Source organism: Arabidopsis thaliana (assembly GCF_000001735.4).
Source record: "Arabidopsis thaliana chromosome 1 sequence".
Taxonomy (NCBI): Eukaryota; Viridiplantae; Streptophyta; class Magnoliopsida; order Brassicales; family Brassicaceae; genus Arabidopsis; species Arabidopsis thaliana.
In genome coordinates, this window is record NC_003070.9 from 13,181,149 (window position 1) to 13,200,002 (window position 18,854).

General features: G+C 38.7%; 1 protein-coding gene and 3 pseudogenes across 4 annotated transcripts; 1 reads left to right on the plus strand and 3 right to left on the minus strand.

Annotated features, from left to right (window-relative positions):
* Positions 1–329: 329 nt before the first annotated feature.
* Positions 330–5,088, minus strand: AT1G35647 (annotated as a pseudogene; the record flags this gene model as incomplete). The annotated part of the gene is made up of 1 exon: positions 330–5,088.
* Positions 5,089–6,136: 1,048 nt separating this feature from the next.
* AT1G35650 lies at positions 6,137–10,601 on the minus strand (annotated as a pseudogene; the record flags this gene model as incomplete). The annotated part of the gene is made up of 8 exons: positions 6,137–6,745; positions 7,525–7,605; positions 7,684–7,755; positions 7,881–8,408; positions 8,867–9,009; positions 9,099–9,153; positions 9,317–9,357; positions 9,920–10,601.
* Positions 10,602–11,459: 858 nt separating this feature from the next.
* Positions 11,460–16,994, plus strand: AT1G35660 (erythroid differentiation factor-like protein). Its single transcript, NM_103268.5, has 10 exons — positions 11,460–11,806; positions 11,906–12,030; positions 12,109–12,316; positions 12,395–12,917; positions 12,996–13,247; positions 13,347–13,535; positions 13,619–13,693; positions 13,785–16,124; positions 16,214–16,511; positions 16,604–16,994. Exons 1-9 carry the CDS (start codon positions 11,595–11,597, stop codon positions 16,505–16,507), a joined length of 4,218 nt encoding a protein of 1,405 aa, NP_174804.4. The 5' UTR covers positions 11,460–11,594; the 3' UTR covers positions 16,508–16,511; positions 16,604–16,994.
* A 1,089-nt stretch (positions 16,995–18,083) lies between these two features.
* AT1G35663 lies at positions 18,084–18,623 on the minus strand (annotated as a pseudogene; the record flags this gene model as incomplete). The annotated part of the gene is made up of 2 exons: positions 18,084–18,260; positions 18,480–18,623.
* Between the last annotated feature and the right edge of the window lie 231 nt (positions 18,624–18,854).

The window sequence follows — 18,854 nt, forward strand, 5'->3', positions numbered from 1 at the left end:
ACAAACTCAAGATCAAACGAATTCAGAAAGAGATTTGATAAGAAAAATTTTTGATGATTTGATTACAAGGAGAAGAAGAGATTATAAAGAAGAAGAAGAGTCTAGGGAAGATGTAAAGTCGTCATAGGGAAAGAAAAACGAAATAAACACACAAAGACTAAATTCAAATAAAATGGGCTTCTCCTTGGCAATGGGCTGCGAGACAACAATGGGCTGATGTGGTCGAGTGTGTGGGCTTGCCTCGTTAAAAACCTCTCTTGGAAAACCCAATGGGACAAAACCAAGAGGAGGGAAAAAGAGTGCAAGTCACACACCTCTATTGTTGTCGCTTAAACCGCTTGAATCACAACCAACGTGGTTTGACAAGCATCTTGTTTAAGACTGCCCTCAATGTGTTGTAGAAGTGTAGTGATATCTTGATTTAGTAGTCTAGTCTTCGATCTTGTCATTGGACCATTAAGAACATGCATTGCTTCCTTTTTTGTAGCTCCAAGCAGTTCATCTTCATGTTGGGTCGAGTAGTCCATCGAGTCATTAGATTCAAGCTCCCTCAAATCTTCAACAGCATGCTTGATCGAGTGGTTGATAACTTTCCCTCCTTCAAACTGCTCCTTAGCTCCATGATCCAAGCTTGTCATTATCACATCATCTCCATGATCCAAGCTTGTCATTATCTCATCAGCTCCATGATCCAAGCTTGTCATTATCTCATCAGCTCCATGATCCAAGCTTGTCATTATCACATCATCCTCTCCCAGTTGAAAAGGATTTGACCTCAAATCTGTGTTGTCTGCAATAAAAGGAAAAAGGTCAGCAACATTAAAACTATTACTCACATTATACTTACCTTGCAAATCCAAAGAGTAGGCATTGTTGTTGATCCTCTTGAGCACTTTAAAGGGTCCGTCTATCCTCGACATAAGTTTGGACTTTCTCTCTTTAGGAAAACGTTCTTTTCGGAGATGAATCCAAACCAAGTCTCCCTCGTTGAAGATGACTTCCTTTCTACTCTTGTTGGCGTGCTTAGCATACTGTTTTGTTTTCTCTTCAATGTTCTTCTTGGCCTGCTCATGAATCTGTTGCACCAATTCTGCCTTCTTCTTTCCATCTAGACTGACTCTTTCACTCAAAGGCAAAGGCATTAAATCCAAAGGAGTAGTAGGATTGAACCCATAAACGATTTGAAAAGGCGAAAATTTAGAGGCAGAATGCATAGAGTGATTATATGCAAATTCAACATGAGGTAGACAGTCCTCCCAAGTCTTTAGATTCTTTTTAATCAATGCACGCAAGAGTGTAGACAATGTCCTATTAACGACCTCAGTTTGCCCATCAGTTTGTGGATGACAAGTAGTAGAAAACAACAACTTAGTTCCTAGCTTAGACCAAAGAGTTTTCCAAAAATAACTAAGAAACTTAGTGTCTCTATCTGATACTATGGTCTTAGGCATGCCATGCAAACGAACAACTTCCCTAAAGAACAGATTGGCTATATGTATGGCATCATCAGTTTTATGACAAGGGATGAAATGTGCCATTTTAGAAAATCTATCAACAACCACAAAAATCGAGTCCTTACCTGTCCTGGTCCTTGGCAAACCTACTACAAAGTCCATAGAAATATCATTCCAAGGATGCGAAGGAATAGGAAGAGGAGTATACAAACCGTGGGGTTGTGACTTAGCCTTAGCTTGTTTACATGTGGGACACCTTTCACATATTCTCTCCACGTCTCTTTTCATATGCGGCCAGTGAAAGTGATCTTGCATTACTTTAATAGTTTTTGAGACTCCAAAGTGTCCCATTAAGCCTCCACCATGTGCTTCCCTTATAAACAGCTCTCTCAAAGACGAATTAGGAATACACAAACGGTTATCATAAAACAAGAACCCGTCATGTCTATAATATTTTCCAAATGCAAACTTTTCACAAGATGAATATATCTTTTCAAAATCAGAATCATTTGCATAAAGAGATTTTATATGCTCAAAACCAAGTAACTTAGCATCAAGAGATGAGAGAAGAACATACCTCCTTGACAATGCATCAGCAACTACATTGTCCTTACCTTTCTTATATTTGATGACATAAGGAAATGTCTCAATGAATTCAACCCACCTTGCATGCCTCTTGTTGAGTTTCTGTTGTCCTTTAAGATGCTTCAAGGACTCATGGTCTGTGTGAATGACAAACTCCTTAGGCCAGAGGTAATGTTGCCCCGTTTGTAATGCCCTTACTAAAGCATAAAGTTCTTTGTCATAGGTAGGATAGTTGAGAGTAGCTCCTCCAAGCTTTTCACTGAAATAAGCTATTGGCTTCTTATCCTGCATTAAGACAACACCAATTCCTACCCCGGAGGCATCACATTCAATTTCAAAAGTTTTAAGAAAATCAGGAAGTGATAAAACAGGGGCATGAGTAAGCTTCTCTTTTAGGGCCTGGAAAGCATCTTCTTGAGCTTGTTCCCACTTGAATCCAACATTTTTCTTAATAACTTCGGTCAGTGGAGCTGCTAGAGTGCTAAAGTCCTTCACAAACCTCCTATAGAAACCAGCAAGTCCATGGAAGCTCCTCACTTCCCCTACAGATTTAGGACTTGGCCATTCTCGAATTGCCTTCACCTTCTCTTCGTCAACTTTAACTCCATCTGTACTCACAACAAAACCTAAGAAGACAAGGTTATCTGTTCCAAAAGTACATTTCTTAAGATTGGCATAAAGCTTTTCCTTCCTAAGTACTTCTAAAACCATTTTCAAATGTTCAACATGTTCTTCTAGACTCTTGCTGTAAACTAGGATGTCATCAAAATAAACAATAACAAAACGTCCTATAAAAGCTCTAAGAACATGATTCATCAGTCTCATGAATGTACTAGGTGCATTTGTCAGCCCGAATGGCATCACTAACCATTCATATAAACCTTGTATAGTTTTAAATGCAGTTTTCCATTCATCGCCTTCTTTCATCCTAATTTGATGATACCCACTTTTTAAATCAACCTTAGAAAAGATGCTAGAACCATGCAATTCGTCTAACATATCATCTAATCTAGGTATAGGATGGCGATACTTCACTGTTATATTGTTGATGGCTCTGCAATCAACACACATCCTCCAGCTTCCATCCTTCTTAGGTACAAGCAACACAGGTACTGCACAGGGACTCATACTCTCACGAATATGGCCTCTCTCCATCAGCTCAGTCACTTGCTTTTCTAGCTCCTTAGTCTCCACGGGATTGGTCCTATAAGCCGGTCTGTTTGGCAAAGACGCTCCTGGAACAAAGTCAATTTGGTGCTCAATGCCTCTAATGGGTGGTAAGCCTACTGGATTCTCCTCTGGAAACACATCAGTATAATCCTGCAATAGAAACTTAATTTTGCTAGGAATAGCCTGCTCAGGATTAGTTAGACTCATAAGAGTCTCTTTAAAGACAAACAATAACTTAGATGATTGAAAACCACTTCCCTTTTGCTTACTCTCGTTGATCATGAGGTTAGATGGTTTAACAGTTTGTTTCTTTCTCATCTTCATGCTCAACTGGTCTAGGTACACCTCATGAGGCGTCATTGGAACCAATATGGTTTTTCTGCCCTTGAACTCAAAGATTTGGCGATTGGTGAAGCCTTACCTTACGGTCCGATTGCCATGGTCTTCCAAGTAGTATGTGACTAGCTTCCATAGGCAGTATGTCACACAAAATTTCGTCCTCATACTTGCCAATAGATAATGGTACCTTCACTTGTCTGTCCACGCTCATCTCTCCATCCTCATTCAACCATTGCAACTTGTATGGCCTTGGATGCTTCATAACTTTTAGACCAAGCTTCTCCACCATGGTTTCACTAGCAACGTTGGTGCAACTTCCGCCATCTATGATCAAGCTACAGACCTTGTCATTGACCATACAACTTGAATGAAACAGGTTCTCTCGCTGCTCTTGTTCATCCGTTTTGGCTATCACACTCAAAGCTTTCATTGTAACCAATAGCTCTCCTTTTGATGGTGCTTCATAGTCTTCTGTTGATGAACTCTCTTCTAGTTGCTCATCCTCTGACTCTATCTCACCAGTGTCTTTGATTATCATGATCCTCTTGTTTGAACACTCACTAGCATAATGACCATGTCCCTGACACTTAAAGCCCTTGATGTCTCTAGTTCTTGTCATAACAGCTTTGCCCTTTCCTTTCTGATCTTGATCCTCAACTTTTGGTTTGATGAAAGGCTTATAATCTTTCTGAAATCCTGATCGTTCATCCTTGTGGTAGCTAGGCTTTCCTGAACCAAAACTAGGCTTAGAGCTCCTTCTCTTCAGCTGTTTTTCAAACATGATTGCTTTGTGCAGTAGCTCCTCTAACTCCACATAGTGCTGAACCTCCAATCTGTCTATGATATCTCTGTTTAGACCTCCCATGAACCTAGACATTATGGCTTCATTATCCTCCTGAATATCAGCTCTTAACATCAAGGTTTCCATCTCTTTGTAGTACTCCTCTACGGATTTGTTTCCTTGGACAAGATTTCTCAATCTGTTGTGTAGCTCTCTGTAGTAGTGACTTGGCACGAATCTCTTCCTCATTATGGTCTTCATTTGAGTCCAGGACTCAATTGGATAGTCTCCAGCACGTCTCCTTGTGGTAACCAATTGATCCCACCAACTCAAGGCGTAATTCTGAAATTCGGTTGGTGCCACTTTCACTTTGCTTTCTTCAGTATATTGTTGGCAATTGAACACGAGCTCAATCTTCTTTTCCCATTCTAGATACTCATCAGGGTCGTTGGTTCCTTTGAAAGAAGGAATACGTATCTTCAAGCCGGCAAGATCATCTCTAGGTAGAACTCTTTCTTCTCTGTCATGCCTCCTCCTTCTATGGTTGGTCTGTCTAGAGGATTGACTATAGTAACTCATTGTGTCTCTATCGTCTACAGGATCTCTAGGCTCTCTTCTAGTTCGATCTCTATCTGGGTCAGAATTGATATGCTCTTGCCTGAAAGCTTCCAGCCTAGCATCGAGTAACTTAGTCATTGTTGCAGTGAGAGCAACAAGCATTAGTTTGTTGCTGTTTTCTCCTTCTTCCTCGTCTGCCATGACACTACAATGACAAAAACGACAACAACAAGTAAAAGGATCTTTAGAAACAAGTAGATCGAGTATAGAAGTTGATGAGTCCAAAAACAATTACACAAGTTCCAATCGTTTTCAAGCGGATCTATCAGTTCTAACAAGTTTCTAATACCAAAAACGATAAGATTCAACTCTAGAAGCAATACAGAATATGAAAAGTCGAAATGGATACAACCTGACACGAAGCGGCTCTGATACCACTTAATATGATCCTGGTTAGAATCACAGTCCCTTGAATACACTTCGTGTGGTTGATTGTAAGATGATGAGATTGTTCAGGAACAGTCTGCGGATTGACTGTATGATGGTGATGGTGATGGCGATCGAGTATCAGATCCTGATGGTGCGATCTAGTAGATTTGGTGACAGTGATGATGATGACGCGATCGAGTAGATTTGTTGATATGATGATGCGATAGAGTGATTTTGGTGAAGTGATGATATGATGCTGCGATAGAGTGATTTTGATGAAGTGATGATATGATGCTGCGATAGAGTGGTTTTGGTGAACTGATGGTATGATGCTGCGATAGAGTGATTTGGTGAAGTGATGATATGATGCTGCGATAGAGTGGTTTTGGTGTGTCATATCCAAGCACGATCAAGCTCGGAAGTTCAAAGGTCTTTCACATCCTTTGGAAGTTCTACTCGATCCCCATTCCATCACCATACTCGATCTCATCTCCATATCATCACTTCACCAAAACCACTCTATCGCAGCATCATATCATCACTTCATCAAAATCACTCTATCGCAGCATCATATCATCACTTCACCAAAATCACTCTTATCGCAGCATCATATCAACAAATCTACTCGATCGCGTCATCATCATCACTGTCACCAAATCTACTAGATCGCACCATCAGGATCTGATACTCGATCGCCATCACCATCACCATCATACAGTCAATCCGCAGACAGTTCCTGAACAATCTCATCATCTTACAATCAACCACACGAAGTGTATTCAAGGGACTGTGATTCTAACCAGGATCATATTAATTTGGGTCAGACAATCCCATTAGCTAATTCAAAACCGGCAATGAAATATTTGTTAGCAGCAGTCACCACATCAGCATGCTTCACTTCTTTGCAAGCCTGAATCCCACCATTGGCATGGGCTTCAATTAAACGAGCTGCCATAACTCCAGAATATTTGACAGAATCTGCCTGTGGAATATCATTTTCCCTGTGAACCGCAAAAGATTTCAAATGAAGTTTCTTTTCCCCAGCCTTCTTAATAGCAAATCGAAATAGATATGGTAACATTTCAGCAAGGGGCAAAAGCACATTCTTCAATTTTGTTTCACGCCATAATCCTGTATAGCTGTCGAGGACGCTAATGATCCTTGCACTCATATCAACACAAAGCCCTACCCAATGCTGTAAATCAATGAGAAATGGAATGTAGACCACATCAGAACCTGTAGGGGTACATTCAAGTAGGTCGTGATCAAACCCATACAGTCCTTTATCAGCAGACTTGACGAATTTTGGGTAGTGCTTGCATAATTCAACCACAAATGTTGAATCAATGAATGAAACGGCTTGGTGCTTTTCAATGATATTATTTGCACGCCAGTCAATCCTTATGCTGTTAATGAAGATGTCTATAACCTGTAAATAGAGTAGAAGGCATATTAGGTGTTTAAGGCAAACCCTATGTTTATAGAGCACTATGTAATCTTTCCTGGTAACATGATATTTATCATACCATTTTGGGTACAACAGTCTTGAATTCAACAATCTCACGCAACTCGATGGCGGGAAGTGTTCGACAAGCCCCAAAATCAATGTCCCTAATAACAGCCATATGCATAAGTTTTAAGTAATATGATTCAAACAAAATAAAATAGCATAAGGTTGGAATTAATACCCAGACATGCCATATAAGCGTTTAACTTGTTCATACGGCTAACATCATGCCCAAAAGTAACAGTCCTACCGCTTGTGGAAGAGGCTATTACTAATTCATGTTGGAGTTGTGAGCAACGTAAACGTGATTAGAAAATCAGATGTTATCTTAAGAATCAGGAAATTAGAGTTTGTATAACCCTAAACATTCTGTGTTAAACTTAATGGCATGTAATTTGTTCTAAAACCTTGATGTTTGTACGGGCAAAACACTTAAAATATGACAAACTTTTTAAATATATTTTGTTATATTAGGTAAAACCCTGAACCATGTTGAAAATACATGATGTATCGCAAAATATAACCGTGTGCATATTAAACCCGTGTTTTGTTTTTAAAAACCATTAATAAGTAAACTTGACCTACCACAAAACTACGAAATCCATATTTAACAATATCTTAACGCATTCATGCACCCAAACTCGACCTAACACAAAACTATGAAATCCATATTTAACACTAGCTAAACGCATTTATGCAACCTTGTCATCAGGGTCCACAATATCATTTGTTGGGGCTGGCAGGGACGGTTCAGATATCATCAGCATTTGGCTTAAATTGGCCTACAATAAGAAACAGTATAATGTAATTAGTTTGTTAGTGGTAACGAGAGTAAAAAGTAATGAATTATATGATCTAACATTATCGGCTGTAGCAGGTGGGTCAGCAAGTCCTTCTCCATCTTTGTCTGAAGCACCGTCATCAACCATTGGCTGTGGGGTTGACTTACATTAGGCAGTCAAATCAGACTCTATCTGCAAGGCAAACAACAGACGTTAGAGCCAATACACGGAAAAACAAACAAACATAGTAACTATGTGACAAGGTTTGAACTCACTATGGATGGTATGGTGTTCCCAAACTCTGGCTGACCTACATTGTATGCAACACCATCCATGTCAACAAGCACCACATATGGATCTGGGAGGCTGGGCTCAGATTCAAAGAACTCATTGACGTCTGTGGGAGGAGGAAGCAAACACTGAGTATGACTCGCTGCAGCTGGAATAGGTTTATCAGGGCTAGTTTGGATATCATCAAGGCGCTCTCCACCTATCCCATCACCGGGGGCATCAACCAAGATATTATCTTGATGAGATACAATTTTCTCACCAGAATCAGACTTTTCCACAAACATATCGTCTAATTCTTTAGCCGGCAGAGTGGAAGAGCCAATGTCATGAATCCCATCTCTAGCTGACTCATCCTCAGTGGTATCAGTCACCACCCCTCGAACTTTGTTGATATTGACAGCTTCAAGGGATACATGTTTATCAGCAGAAAGAGACTTTTCACCTGAACTGTTGTCTACTGCTGGCGTCGGGATGGTGGCTGCTGTTGGGCCATTGTTGCCTCTCTTCTGTTTCTGTTTGTTATGAAAACAATACTTGAATTAGGAAGAACTTTCATAAAATACAGAATATTTACAAAACTGTTAAACGTATAACAGAGAACTACGCAATCCAGGCCTAGTCGGTGGGGATAAGCGACCAATGGGGGTTGTAGTCTGTGTAGGTTCTGCGTCGTTAATATCATGCATCACTTCACCTAAGACTTGATCAATAAATCCAAAACCACTGTTCTCCTTCGACTTCACTACCCTGCCATTATCCAAAACAACAAGGGAGGATCCCTTCTTCCCACCTAATCCCTCACCCACATCTCTTGACCTAGGACCACTGTGACGCTTATTCTTCCTGCCATGGCTTTCTCTCAACAAGCTGCTCAATCTAGCCTCTAAATAGCTATAGCCTTCAACATACGCGACTCCATACGCTTGTCTTTCATGTCAATATAATTTTTAATCGAATCTAGTATGTGAACCTGCCCTTTAGTTTTACGGGGTTTAGAAGAGCCAGGCAAGGAAGCATCAGGTTGTATGGTATCCTCATCAACACAATCATAAGTGCTACATACATCACTGTTGTCATTCCTTTCATCGGGTAGCGAATCAGGGACAACACCACCTGAAAACATGGACCCTTGAATGTGTGCTCCTCTTTTATTAGTTGCAACATGTAGTCAACAGATAGATCTTCTTCGTCCTCGACCCAACCTGACTTGAAAGCGTCACCAGTCGGTGTTCCACTCAAAACAGGAACGACTTTAATCTGAAAAACAAAGAGTTAGACTTTAGCCACATGATATTATGTTTTATTACATGTATTAAAAGTATTTATACTGTTACTAACAGTGAAATATAGATTATGTACCCATCTGCTCCTTAAAAACAACATCTTATTTCATCATATAACCAGATGTTGTAATGCATACCGCCATACGTGACTTCAAGTTACGGATTGTCAGATAAAGAACTGTGATCATATGTAAAACCATGCAATTTTTGCATAAATCATGATATAAATAATAAATAGTAAATCAACACATATTAAAAAAAACTAAACCATATTCTACACATTTACACATCACGATATGAATCTATAGCAATGGCTCTTACTGAGGTAACAGGTTATGATTATTTTAAAGAAACTGTGATCATATTTAAAACCATGCAATTTATACAGAAATCATGATATAAATAATAAATAGTAAATTAACACATATTAAAAAAACTAAGCCACATGCTATACATTTACACAGAATGATATGAATCTATAATTGTATGTTTTTGATAGGAAAAGAAGAGGTTTTCATGATAAAAACGAGCATATGAAAATTAATTTACGAGAGCAGAGATGCATTGCTCACCTGAGACTGCCGGTCGACTTTCCAAACAAGATCCAACTTCAAACTTCATAAGCGCTCAATTTCCGTATCTGTTTCCTCTATTTCTGAGTCACTATCTTCAACGGCTTCAGGGAATTGAAATTCTCTGATTCGAGGAACACTTTAAAAGTTGGAGTGCGTGTGGGAAACCTTGAACCGTGACAGATTTCCGCAAAAGTTTATCAGCTCCCCTTGCAGTAACACTCTTCAACGTCATTAAGAATGACATAGTTCCCCAAGGAAAATTTAGAAACATGTCTAAATTTTCTGCCATGTCCACATGGACCGGAGAGATTTTACTTCTACCCGAGGTTGGGCATAAAACGCCATCAATCAAGGCCAGCACAGCGTAACGTAAACGAATTCCTTGATCTTGAACCACTCGCTTCTTCAGCCTGCCAACAACCCACTCAACAGATACATCACTGCGGTCAAATAGGTTGTACCAATACTTGCCAGGCGCCAATTTTCGTTTCTCTTTCCTCTCTTTCATACGAGGCGGTTTGTCGCAGTTCAAACCGGTAACATTTTGAAACTCAGAAATGGAAAACCGAACAGGGGATCCAGAGAAAATTACCCAAATTTCTTGTTTCTTCCTAACAACAAGCTGCCTCGTTAGCAAAAAGTAAATAAGCTTCGCAGAATACGCGGCGCTTTCGGAGAAATCAAATAATTTACCAAACTGAGATTCCCGGAGAATTTTCATGTCCTCCGCATCTAACGCGTTAGCGATGTCATCTATCAAAGACAGTTCACTGTAGGACTGCACTCTCTCACTGTTGGGCTCGGATCCAGACCTAGACAACCGACGGGGTAAAGAGTTGTTCGTCATCTACAAGTCGAACCCTTTTCTGCACAAAATAGAAGTTTATAATCAGAAACAGTATGAGATTGCAGATTTCAGTTAATCGGAATACAAATTGGAGAAATAAAGAAGTTGATACCGATCGAGAACGTTGAATAGCTTAAACCGCATATATTTTCAAAATTACCTGTAGCCGGATGGAATTGATCGCCTAACTGCGAGATTGAATCTAAAGAAACGATATGTATGCGAAACAATATAGATTTGAAATAGATATTCGGAGAGTTTGCAGAATCTATGGGTAGAGAACGGAAGACGTTTTCTCTCGGAAAACCAGCAAATGAAGCGGCGCTAGTTTTTTTTTTGCAGCTGCTGATATTTCCAAAAAATTGATAATAAATCATTTTCTCGAAATTAAAATCTATATCGTTTGCGTCCACATACAACATTGCTCTTACCAAGGTTTTCAAAATTCTAATTTCTGCAATCATACGCCTATACACCTATATGTCCCCTAACCAAGAACACAGTTATACGGGGTTGCGGGTAATTTCAAATACGTCTCCGACATACACTATAGACTTATAGTTAGTTTCTATATTATTATTGATTTTATGGTCATTTAGTGCATATACCCGTATTATTATTGGTTATGAATCTATGAGCTGTATTATTTGAAATGTTCTGATTGGGTGGTGATTTTGTGGAGGTGTGAAGCATAGAAAAACTTGAAATGCTGATGTATCAGTAGAGGAGAGACTTTTAGAGTTTTTGTGGTATGAATTATCTTTTCGATTTTGTTAAAGCCAAAACAAAATGGGCTTTGTAGACCACTAATATAAAAATTAAAGTAAGTAATGGGCCTATTTTGGGCCTTTTTCTAAACACTAAACAAGTTCTCGAATGTTCGCCGGAGACAATTTCGGATTCCTCCGTCTTCCTCCAAAACCTTTGAATTCTCACGACTCAGAGCACTACTTCCTCTTCAATTCAGATCATTTTCAGAACTGATACACTACAATGGAGCAATCGGCTGCTCCACAACCTCCGACGATGCCGTTACCTTATCTTCCAAGCTCCGTTGAAGCTTCGAGAGATGATCTTCAATGTATCGGAACTATGGTGATCGTCCCACCAAAACCAGTCGGTTTTCTCTGCGGCTCCATTCCTGTTCTCGCCGATAACTCGTTTCCAGCTTCTTTTACTTCGGCTCTCCTCCCTTCTCAGGAAACGTTAGTTACTTCTCCTACTTCTTCTTCTTCTTCTTCTTCTTCTTCTTCCTCTTCTTCATATCTTGCAATTTGCTTGAAGCTTTTTTTTATTTGTTGCAGCGTCGTCACTGCTCCGAGGTACCAAATGCTTCCGATGGAGACAGATCTTAATCTTCCTCCTTTATTAACTGATTTTCCCGATAACGTTTTACCTCTCGCCGCCGTCAAGTCTAGGATCACCGGGGGTATGTATTTTAGTTGATTAGCTTTCACAAGTCTGAGTATTATGCAATTCTCAGTTGTTTGAAAAATTCACTTGACAGATATATCTAAGGAGGCTAATGTTATTACTTCCAACCTTAGTAAGAAATGTGAAGCACTTGCTGTATCTGGTTTAGTGGAATACGGAGATGAGATTGATGTGATTGCTCCTGTTGATATTCTTAAGCAAATCTTTAAGATACCTTACTCGAAAGCTCGGGTTTCGATAGCGGTTCAGCGGGTTGGACAGACTCTCGTCTTGAACCCTGGGTGCGTTATTTGACTTGTTTCGTTGTTGAAATCTTTGTAATTTTTCAGTGAGTAAGTCTTTTATGTTGTGTGATGCAGACCTGATGTTGAAGAGGGAGAGAAACTGATTAGGAGGCATAACAATCAACCAAAGTGTACAAAAAATGTGGATGAATCTTTGTTTTTAAACTTTGCTATGCATTCAGTGAGGATGGAGGCGTGTGATATTCCCCCGACGCATCGTGAACATACAGAGAAACGCTCGAGTTCTTCTGCTCTACCTGCTGGAGAGAACTCTCATGATAATGCTCCAGACGATAGACTTGACAAACCTGCAGGGAGTAGTAAACAATCTAAACAGGATGGTTTCATTTGTGAGAAGAAGAAGAGCAAAAAAAACAAGGCAGGTGTTGAGCCGGTAAGAAAGAATTCTCAAATCAGTGAAAAGATCAAGTCTTCTGGAGATTCTGAGAAACATAGCAGAGGTGGGAGTAACGAATTTTTAAGAGTTCTGTTTTGGCAATTCCACAACTTTCGTATGCTTTTGGGTAGTGATCTACTTCTGTTCAGCAATGAAAAATATGTGGCTGTTAGCTTGCACTTGTGGGATGTTAGCGAAAAGGTTACTGTTTAAACTCTGACTGGATCTGCTTTTTATCTTTTTGGTAGAATCTTTGTTAATTGTTCTCTTTTCACACAGGTTACACCTTTGACATGGCTTGAAGCTTGGCTTGACAATGTAATGGCAAGTGTGCCCGAGTTAGCAATTTGTTATCATGAGAACGGCATCGTCCAAGGGTATGAGCTTTTGAAAACAGACGATATATTTATACTAAAAGGTATCTCTGAGGATGGTACACCTGCTTTTCATCCTCATGTTGTTCAGCAAAACGGCCTTGCTGTTTTAAGGTTTCTTCAATCAAATTGTAAAGAGGATCCTGGAGCATATTGGGTAATGTTATAATTCTCTGCGAACTATTATATTGTTTGTCCGAATTATTTATGTTCATGTCATTGCTTAAACCGGTTGATTTGGCTATCTCCTTTTCAGCTCTACAAAAGCGCTGGTGAAGATGAACTTCAACTCTTTGATCTTTCCATTATCTCAAAGAACCATTCCTCAAGCGTTCATAACGACAGCGCAAGCTCACCATCTTTGATTCACAGTGGGAGAAGTGATTCTATGTTTTCTTTAGGAAATCTTCTTTACCGTGTCGGTCATAGGCTCTCTTTGTCAGTGGTAAGGAAGCAGAGCATTAGTCTACATGAAACGTCAATAAGAACTTAATTGTCTCTTTTTCTGACACTTTGCATCTTTTGTAGGTGCCGAATGATAGGAACAAGTGCGCTAGGTTCCTCACACAGTGTTTAAATTGCTTGGATGCGCCTGATCATCTGGTATTGGTCGTTAAAAGATTTTCTTGATATCATTGAGCTCTTTTCTTTATAAATCTTTTATGCGTACTCATTAGTAATACCATTCTGATAGGTTGTACGGGCATATGCACACGAGCAGTTCGCAAGATTAATTCTGAATAGTGACGAGGAATCTGATTTGACTTTTGAGTCTAATGGTGTGCAACGTGAAGTCAAAATAACGGACCTAGAGGAGGAAGCACTTGATCCTGTTACTATTGCTGACCATGAAAATGAGACCGTGACTTTCTCAGAAGACAAGTTCACTGAAGATCACTCAGTTTCTAATATTGTGCCTTTAGTGTCTGTTCGACCAAAGTTGGAAGCAAATGTGTCACTTTGCAAGGAACTCTTACATTCAGATAGTCCAGATTCCCATGATACTGAAGGCTCTGCAGTGAACTCCAGTTCAGATACTAGTCTCGATCTTGGTACATTATGCCAAACTACAACTAGTCCTATCTCATCGAAACTATCAGCAATAAACCATGTTTCTCAAGCTATAAAGTCTCTGAGGTGGACACGGCAACTACAATCTTCAGAACAGGTGGATGCATTTCATGATATCTTACCTGATTTTTCCAAGTGTTCATGTGGTGATCCTGATTGTATTGAGGTCTGTGATATCCGTAAGTGGCTACCAACATCTAAACTAGATAGGAAATTGTGGAACCTCGTTTTACTTCTCGGTGAATCATATTTGTCTCTAGGGGAAGCTTACAAAGAGGATAAACAGTTGCACCAAGCGTTGAATACTGTGGAATTAGCTTGCTCGATTTATGGATCAATGCCACAGAAGTTTGAGGAGACATTGTTTGTTTCCTCGATGAACAAGTCTCTTTCACTGCAGTCAAAATTTCATGAAAGAACGCAAGTGGAAGATTTAGAAGCAAAATCAGGGCCATCTGACATCAGTGTTGAAGAACTTTCATCAACACGCCTCTTCTGGGCTAAAGTATGGATGTTGGTTGGCGACATATATGTTCAGTTCCACATTCTTAAAGGTCAGGAGCTTTCCAGAAGAACAAAGGGGACAACCAATCATTTAAAAATGCAGTCTGAAGTAGTAAAGGAAGTACAGCGGCTCAAAAAGAAGTTAACTGAGTATAGTCAAAATTGTGCCTCGTGTTCATTAGTAAATTGCAGCTGTAAAAGTGACAGAGCAAGCAGTGGAAGCAGTGCAAGTAGCAGCAATGGAAGTAGTGCTCGTACTGTGCCTCATAGCAGGAAGCACAATAGAAAATTACAGTCCAAAAATGTCGCCAGCAAGGTCTCACGAGATGTTGAAGATGAACGTGTTAATTTTAAAGTTGAGAACAAGAGCCGTAAAGAAGAAGAAGACACATCGGGTGAGACAAAAGGAGCTGTCCGTCTGGAGCAGAATGAATCTAACTCTAAGGAAACTCCAGGAGCGAAAAAAGGTGGAATATTCAAATATCTCAAGGGGTCTAAAACTGATGATGCAGAAAGCAATCTGTTGGCTGCCTTAAATTGTTATGAGGAAACACGAAGAGCATTACAGGAGCTTCCAAGCAACTGTAGTGAGTTTCAGTCTGTTTTGAGAAAGAAAGGGTGGGTATGTAATGAACTTGGTCGGAACCGTCTCGGGAGCAAAGAGCTCAACAAAGCTGAAGACGCCTTTGCTGATGCTATAGTGGCATTCAAGGAAGTTTGCGATCATACTAATGTCATACTCATCAACTGCAACTTGGGTCACGGGCGACGAGCTCTAGCTGAAGAAATGGTTCCAAAGATCGAAGCTCTCGAACTGCATCGTGCTTTTGAAAATGCTTACCAAAAAGCTCTGGGGACTGCAAAACTTGAATACAGCAAGTCACTTAGGTATTACATGGCAGCAAAGACAGAACTCAGTGTTGCCACTGCAGAAGCTAGTTCAGTTTCAGACAATTTGAAAGTTGAAGTCTACACACAGCTTGCCAATACCTATCTCAGATTTGGAATGCTTTTAGCAAATGAAGATACAACCGCTGCAGCTCGTGAACAGAAGAACATCTTGGAAAACACTCATGATTCTTCTTCTGATGGAAAATCCAGCGACTTGAGAAAACGTGAAGTATTATCAGCCAGTGACGCTATAAGAGAGGCGTTGGCTCTATATGAATCTCTCGGAGAAATACGCAAACAAGAAGCTGCATTCGCTTACCTTCAACTAGCACGGTATCACAAAGACTGCTGCTTGGGATTTCTGGAGACAGAGCGTCAAGGAAGTCCTCGTAAACCCGAGAGTAATGTCATTCAGAGAGCCAAACAGTATGCTTTGTTGGCAGATAGGAATTGGCAGAAATCGATGGATTTCTACGGTCCTGAGAATCTTCCTTCGATGTTCCTTACGATCCTAATTGAGAGATCAGCTCTTTCCTCAACCGTTTCAAACTTCTGGCAATTAAACTTTGTAAGTGCTTGATCCCCTCTTGGCTATAGCTTGATTCGTTCTCTATGATTTCAAGGTCTGGCACTAAACTTCTATTTTTTTTCCTTCAGATGCTTGAATCAGCTTTGTCTCGTCTACTCGAAGGCCGTCACATCTCCAAAACATATGCAGAATCCTTAAGAACCGAGGACCCGAAGCTATACACCAAATTCATGGCCCAATTGCAGATGGTTCTAAAGCGAATGCTGGCCTTATCCTTACCATCGGAAGGAGCAAACAAGTCTCAGACATGTGGAAGATCCGGAGACTCTGGAAAACTAAGAGAGCTATATAAAACATCACTCAAGTCAACAAATCTGTGCGACTTGAATGCAATGCATGCCTTGTGGACATCATCACCTTAGCTAAGTAATGTTCTCTTCTCTACTTCTGATTACAACATTGCTAACTTTAATATAAAGGATGTCTAATACTTTTCTATTTCTTTCTGCATTTCTCAGGAACAAACAACAATACATTGGCTGATGCGATTTCGAAACCAACATCTTTCTCGTATTAAAATGGTAGCAGAATTCAAGTGATATCTTGTTCGTTAAATGTAAAATGTGATAGTGTGAAACATAAAAGAGTGATATTTCAAGGTGGTAGTGTTAATGTTCTTGGTAGCTAACACTTTTGCATTAGGACATGTTTGATGTGTGGGATTTTAAGTTAAGTTAAATTAAATTGGTTCAGTCTCACATATAAGCCTACTTGTTTGGTTAGATAAACCTAGTTACTCGAATCAATATCTAAGCCACATTGTTCGAAATATATGTGTACATAAGTCTATTTACTCAGAATCTACTATGTAAGAAAATAATAACTTTTTGAATACACATTTAATTTCAGTATATGCCTTTACAAATGTTTTGAAAATCTTGTTTTTGGCTAATCTAAACAAGGCTTTCAAATGTAAATTATAGAAACACGATCTATGCCGACGATGTATACTAACTGATAAGTCATCACAAATAGTAATGATTTTATTCAAGTAGTATACTATTTATGTGTTGATTAGAAAACTAAAGTAATTGATTCTAGAATTGGGTGTTTCTTTTCATCAAGCTGCAAACTATCAATGAAGATGAATAGATGATGATGAAACTACTATCTCACCATCATTACCACCACCATTACTTTATTTTATTTAAAACTTTTCGTTCTATACTAAAATTAAAATTAATTTACGATTAGTATATGAAAATAGTATAGTAACCATATTATTCATATACATCCTAAATAGTACAACATATTTTTACTTACAAACATTATTTACTATTTTATAAATTCTAATCCGATTTTAAAATTTTAAACTAGGTTGTATGTAAAAAAAAAACATTTTTGTGTAATAAATTTTAGAATTAGAATATATTTTTTGGAAAAGATATCTAGCAACAAAAATACAAATGGATAAAAACTCAACTAAGTGGGTGATTGGTTATGTAGAATTTTTGCTATAGAGATTTTGTTTTAGCTGTGTCGGCTGTAGCTGTAACTATTATTGCTGTAAGTTTTTAACTTTAAATATTTTATAAAAAAACAATTATTAAAATATAATAGTTGTAATAAAAGATTTTTTTAATAGTAAATAAAATGCCTTGTATTACTAATTTAAATAAATATATTATGATGATATAAAAATTAAAAAATCCTATGAATTCTTGATAAAAAAAAATCTAATTTTACCTATGATTGTTCCATAAATTCATTGCAATATCATCTCGAATTCCTTCCATATATTGCCTAGAATCAATCATTTGGTCATCTTCTTGTACTTCGACCTCTTCATTCAATGATGGCTGATGATTACCTTCTTGCTCGCAATTTGCTTCAAAATCAGGATCTGGTATATTTGATTTTCTTACAAAGTTATGTAGTGCCATAGTTGCTACCACAAGTTTTCTTGTTATTCGGACATCATACCTTGCTCGACTTGCATTATCCTCCATTTTCCTTTTCATACTCCAAATATTCTTTCAATGACTGATCGAAGTGAAAAATGAAGTCGATTAAATTTTTCTTTGTAATTGTAGGGTGGTGCTTGATTTTGAAAGTGGCTGGGATGATATCTAGATTGCCTATATGGTCCAAGATATCCACAACGTAAACCATATCCTGAATCAACAAAATAATATTTACCTATAGGTGGATGTGGAAAATGTGTATCGCCTTGCATAGCCAATGCGAGAACTTTTGCATCATGTGCAGAACCAGGTACACCAACATATATATATATATATATGTAAACAATATGTCTAAGTTGCATATACCCAGAATGTTCATGCTGCATTTATTTTTTCTGTTCCAGTATCGTTGTTGGTCTCTTCCAGAAACCTTAGCAGGAACATGTGTCCCATCCATTGCGCCAATAAACCCTTTGAAGTGTGGCCAATAACGCCTATCTGATCGCAACTTAGGATGAACTTTAGTGAGAGTCATTGGGTCTGGCTTAAACATATCTATTGAGATAAGCTCCATGAATCCAATAATTTTCTGATAATTATCAAAGCTCCAAAGCTTTGATAATTATCAGTTTTATTAGAATTTATCTTTGTTTTCTGTTATATATTTGTGTTGATAATTTCAATTTTTGTATTTATCTAATGAATTAAAATTCCTACAGCAAAGAAAATATGGCTTTGAGAATTTACTCTACTACAGCCTTAAAAAAAAAAAAAAAATTGGGTTTTAAGTTTCAAATTAAAGGTA

Bases quoted from the DNA above. Each gene is read 5' to 3' on its own strand.
- AT1G35660 (NM_103268.5), top strand. From the start codon at position 11,595: ATGGAGCAATCGGCTGCTCCACAACCTCCGACGATGCCGTTACCTTAT. The intron at 12,031-12,108 runs GTATGTATTTTA...TTCACTTGACAG, and splicing joins CAAGTCTAGGATCACCGGGG to ATATATCTAAGGAGGCTAAT. The intron at 13,248-13,346 runs GTAATGTTATAA...TCTCCTTTTCAG, and splicing joins AGGATCCTGGAGCATATTGG to CTCTACAAAAGCGCTGGTGA.